At 41.1% G+C, this 5,638-nt stretch overlaps 1 protein-coding gene and 1 pseudogene across 2 annotated transcripts; both read right to left on the bottom strand.

Moving 5' to 3' along the window:
• Positions 1–587: 587 nt before the first annotated feature.
• On the bottom strand, positions 588–2,433 carry LOC106595914 (uncharacterized; annotated as a pseudogene). Its single transcript, XR_014379574.1, has 2 exons — positions 2,209–2,433; positions 588–1,445 (listed from the first exon to the last, which is right to left on the bottom strand). The product of XR_014379574.1 is annotated as an uncharacterized LOC106595914 (transcript).
• Positions 2,434–3,046: 613 nt separating this feature from the next.
• On the bottom strand, positions 3,047–4,584 carry LOC123723915 (uncharacterized; the record flags this gene model as incomplete). Its single annotated transcript, XM_045690605.2, has 1 exon — positions 3,047–4,584. A coding segment is annotated over one exon (690 nt), but the record flags the coding sequence as incomplete, so codon positions are not given.
• Positions 4,585–5,638: the final 1,054 nt, after the last annotated feature.

Genomic DNA, 5,638 nt, shown 5'->3' with positions numbered 1-5,638 from the left:
TAGTTGTATGTTTGAGAAATTTGAATTATGACATTTAATTGTTTTCAAATTTGGCGCTATTGATATTTCACCTGTTGTTGGTAGGGTGTACCAGGGGTGGGACGCTTGCGTCCCACATAGCCCATAGAGGTTAAAAAATAAACACAAAGACTGCATGGGGGCTTTAAAGTCACATTCTCTAAGATACATGTCCATCACATATGTAAACAACAGATCACGCTTAACAACATAAAGTGCTCGATTAACAACATATAGCTCTCGATTAACAACACACACAAAAACAGAGTTAAAAAAAGACTATTTAATCATAGAGTGTGTGTACATAGAATCTACATAAAAACTGCTACACTCCATATTCAATTCATGTCTCTGGATTTAAAAAAACTAAACATACAAATGTATTTTTGAGTAGGCTTTCTCCAATTTAATTTCATATGGCAATAATGGCATAAACAAAACCACAAAGCATCAATTTTCTGTCAAAAATATGAGACAAGAACAGGAGCAATGTGTGTGTTACATCATGAATTGTAAGTATGTGAAATATCGCTCTCCACACTCGAAGCATGGGTAAGGCTTCTCTGCTGAGAGTGTAACCTCAGTCTTTCAGGTGCCTAAACTGGGTAAATATCTTTCTAAACTGAAGGCATTCATAAAGTTTCTCTCGTGTGGATACTTTCATGTGATTTCAGTTGCCTCAACCGGGTAAATTTAATTCCACACTGGGAGCAGTGGAAACTGTGTGTCTTTGCTCATGAATCTTCAGGAAGCCCGATGAGGTTAAACTCTTTCCACACAGAGCAGTGATGGGGCTTTTCATCTGTGTATCCACTCATGTGATTTTAGGTTTCTTAATCGGTTAAAACGCTTTCCACACTGGGAGCATTGGTAAGGCTTTTCTCCTGTGTGTATTCTATTATGCATTTTCAGACTCCCTAGCTGGGTAAAACTCTTTCCACACTGGGAACATTGGTAGGGCTTCTCTCCAGTGTGTGTTCTCTCATGTGCTTTCAGTTGCCTTAACCAGCGGAAACTCTTTTCACAATGGATATAGTGGTAAGGCTTTTCCCCTGTGTGTACTCTTTTATTATCCTTCAGGTTATTTAACCGCTTCAAAGTATTACCACATTGAGGGCGTTTGTGAGGCTTATCTTCTGTGTGTATTATCTCATGTGATTTCAGGTAACTTAACAGTGAAAATCTCTTTCCACACTGGGAGCATTGGTAAGGCTTCTCTCCTGTGTGTATTCTATTATGTATTTTCGCACTCGCTAATTGGGTAAAACTCTTTTCACATTAGGAACATTGGTAGGGCCTCTCTCCAGTGTGTATTCTTTCATGCACCTTCAGTGTCCGTAATTGAGTAAAACTTTTTCCACACTGGGAGCAGTGGTGTCGTCTTGCTGGTTCAGACGTCTCTGGTTCTTCAGAGTCTGGTCTCTCTCCTGCCAAAGACAAAGTGTTTAATTTAACAGAGAGATCATTATTTGTTGTGATGTGTGTTTTGTCCTATATTTATATTGCATTTATTTATTTATTTTAATCCCCCCATCGGAGGCCTTTTGCCTTTTGGTAGACCATCATTGTAAATAAGAATTTGTTCTTAACTGACCAAACAAAAAAACATCTGCTAGCATACATAGACTTCCAGTCATTTTGTTAACGCTAGTTAGCAACTTTCTTCAAACCGCTCACAGAGACATAACATGTATATACACTAGTTCATCTGACTCTGGGGAAGTAGATAAAAGGCCTCATTGCCAAAATCCCGAAGTATCCTTTTAAGGATAATTATGAACGTGGTTTCATTTGGAAATGACTAACTTTAATTGTGCATGCTCAGGTTGACCTTCCCACAGAATCTACCAGTCTCCCCAAAAAGCTTGTCCATTTCATGTAACATCCATAAAGCTTCTATATCTCCAACATGCCAATATTTAGAAGTCCGATTTCCTGGGTATACACCCCGCCCAAGGGGTAATACTGACAAACACATCAAAAGTTCAATTTATATTTTGTCTTTCCATTCTGTGAGACATTAAAGTTGTGATTTTGTGTGCAAATGTAATGTCCATAACGCTGGAATCGCCCATAACTTCAGTAGAATGACCCTTTAAAATCACACATCAGTTCAACAGAAAGAGATATTCAGGGGCATCGGTTCAACAACTGCAGAGTTTGTGCACCTTTTTTTAAGACAGTACTTACTGGTGTTAATCAGATCTCCGTTGTGGTCTTCTTCCTCCTCCAACGTGGCAGAAATCTCCCCCTCCACTCCAAAAACGTGTTTTATTTCTTTCGCTGTGACAGTCATCGCCTCATCCTCCTCTTTCACTACAAAAACTGCATCCATAAGATACATATCCAGTTTAAAAGTAGTATTTTCCCACTTGTTATGATCGTGGAGGGGCTCAGCATTGTCGCTAACATGGAGAAGGGTTCCAGCAGTGGCAAATGCTCCGCCAAAGTCGTCATCAATGACCGTGGAGAGCTCTGAGCACCTTGTCCCTCCCTCTTTCCACTTTCATCCCTCCTTCCCACCCTGCCTCCTTTTACCCAGCTTTTAGCTTTTCATCCCTTGTTCCCTCCCTCCACACATCTCAAAGCATCAACCTCTCCTTCCTTCCTTCCTTCCTTCCTTCCTTCCTTCCTTCCTTCCTTCCTTCCTTCCTTCCTTCAGCTCTCCCCTCCCCAATAATTAGAAACATTCCCTTTAATTGAGATTAGTTTTTTTTACAATTCCTCTCTCCTACCGAACGGTTTGTCTTGTCTGAACTAGTTTCATTTGGTATGTTTCTCAGGTCTCCTAAGATACATATCCAGTTTAAAAGTAGTATTTTCCCACTTGTTATGAACGCAGCAAAAGAAACATTATCAGCCAATGTAAACAATAGAGCATCACATGGAAACAGCAATTGATTATCACACACACAGAAAACACATAAACCATTTAATCACAGTAAGCGTGTACATTGAACACACACACACACACACACACACACACACACACACACACACACACACACACACACACACAGACCATTTAATCACAGTAAGTAAGCCTGTACATTGAATCTGATGTACTACTGTATACATTCAATTCATGTCTTGAGAAAATAAAATAGCAAACGACATACATTTATTTTTGAGCAGGCGTTATCCAATTTGATTTCATATGGCACAAACAAATTCATACATTTTCATTCAAAAATAAGATAATGGGAGTGTGTTCTCATGAATTTCTCATGAATTTTAAGTTAAAGCTATGTGACGTGAACTATCTCTTTCCACAGACTGTCACAACCTGATCTGTTTCACCTGTCTTTGTGCTTGTCTCCACCCCTCTCCAGGTGTCGCCCATCCTCCCCAGTGTACTTATACCTGTGTTCTCTGTTTGTCTGTTGCCAGTTAGTTTTTGTTTCGTCAAGCCTACCAGCGTTTTTTCCTGTGCTCATGTCTGTCTCTAGCTCCTGTTTTCCCGGTTTTTGACTGCCTTGAGCCTGCTTGCCGTTCTGTACCTTACGAACTCTGTTCTGGACTACTGGCCTCCGCCTGCCCTGAACCTGCCTGCCGTTCTGTATCTTTCGAACTCTGTTCTGGACTACTGACCTCTGCCTGCCCTTGACATGTCGTTTGCCTGCCTCCCTGTTTTCATAATAAAAACTTCTGTTACTTCGAAACTGTCTGCATCTGGGTCTTCTCCTGAGCCTTGACACTGACAGCAGCGGTAAGGCATCTCCTCTGTGTTCACTCATGGTCTTTCAGGTCTCCTAACTGGGTAAATAGCTTTTCACAGAGTATTGATAATGCTTTTTTCAGGTGTGGATTTTCACAGTGGGAGAAGTGGGAAAGCTATTTATCCCTTGTGTGTGTTATCTTGTGTCTTCAGGTTCCCTACATCGGTAAAACTCTTTCCACACAGGGATTTTCTCCTGTATGTGTTCTCTCATGTATTTTCATGCTCCCTAACTGGGTAAAACTCTTTTCACAATGTGAGCATTGGAAAGGCTTTTCTCCTGAGTGTGCCCTCTCATGTGATTTCAGGGACCCTGATGAGGAAAAACTCTTTCCACACTGGGAGCAGTGGTGGTACGGCTTCTCTCCAGTGTGTGTTCTCTCATGCTCTTTCAGTTGCCCTGACCAGCTAAAACTCTTTTCACACTGGGAACAGTGGTAAGGCTTTTCTCCTGAGTGTGTCCGCTCGTGTGATTTCAGGCACCTTGATGAGGAAAATCTCTTTTCACATTGGAGACAGTGGTAAGGCTTCTCCCCTGAGTGCAATATCTCATGTTTTTTCAGGTGTCCTAACTGGGTAAAACCCTTTCCACATTGGGAGCAGTGATGAGGCTTATCTTCTGTGTGTATTCTCTTATGTGATTTCAGGCTTCCTAACTGGGTAAAACTCTTTCCACACTGGGAACATTGGTAGGGCTTTTCTCCTGTGTGTATTCTTTCATGGTCTTTCAGGTTCCCTAACTTAGTAATACTCTTTCCACACTGAGAGCAGTGGTGTGGTCTTGCTGGTTTGGATGCCTCTGGTTCCTCTGAGTCTGGTCTCTTTCCTGCCAAAGACAAACAGAGTATTTAGCTTAAGAGTGATCAGGGTCCTATTCATCAAATGAAAACGGAGGAAAACGGGCCGAAATGGGGAGGGACGACTAGCGGAACTTGTACAATAAGAAATGCTTGTTTATGTTGTTTTTTTTGCTAAGATGTGCACTAATTAATACAACCTAGAATTAAATCTCTACATGATTAAATTTGTCTTTGCGCAGCAACAGCTGGAAAAACAATTCAAATCTAGTATTGGCTTCATACACCAACACCTAGCGTGAGTTATATGCTAAGACCACTATGCCTGTTTTTAACCAGTCAGAAAGTGATTGAAATCATATGGAACAACCCACATTCATCTTAATCACAGCTGAAGAGGATATAAAGGCAACATATCAAGAAGCTGTGTGTCTGTTCCACTTCATCCACAGCCACTGATGGACAAGACTCTGTCCAGGACAATATTTAATGTTCCACTCCATCCACAGTGACTGATGGACAAGACTCTGTCCAGAATTCCCCTCCTGGACATTGTGGGCATGTGCATCTTGGTGGTTTATTTGTTTTGGGTCTCTGCTATGTCTAGCCCTCACCCATCTTCACCTCTCTCCCCCGTCACGTGAGAGATCGATAGAATGTGCCCTTAGACAATCATTTAGTAGCCAGCTAGGTTCCTATTGGTCAGTTAGCCCTATGCTCTTACAAGGGTATAAATACAGGCCTCAGCTCGAGACCTCTTTTTCCTCCCGGTATTATCCTTGTGGGAGCATGGCTGGATTTATGCCTTTTGGAGTGCGTGGGAAAATGTTACTGGTTCCTATTATTGGTACTATTACAACGTGTGCTGGAGTAGCTGTGTTCTATTCAGTTTCTCCTGGCTGCTAAAATTAGTCACCATTTTATATTGCCTATTTATCATCTATTCCATTCCTCATGCAGTCCTTATTAATGTGCAATACATACAGTATATACATACAGTTGAAGTCTGAAGTTTACATACACTTATGTTGGAGTCATTAAAACTCATTTTTCAACCACTCCACAAATGTCTTATTTCACTTATAATTCACTGTATCACAATTCC

This window comes from Salmo salar, chromosome 12, assembly GCF_965601325.2.
Source record: "Salmo salar chromosome 12, fSalSal1, whole genome shotgun sequence".
Lineage (NCBI taxonomy): Eukaryota > Metazoa > Chordata > Actinopteri > Salmoniformes > Salmonidae > Salmo > Salmo salar.
The sequence above is the reverse complement of the archived record's forward strand: the minus strand, read 5'-3'. Positions and strand labels throughout refer to the sequence as shown.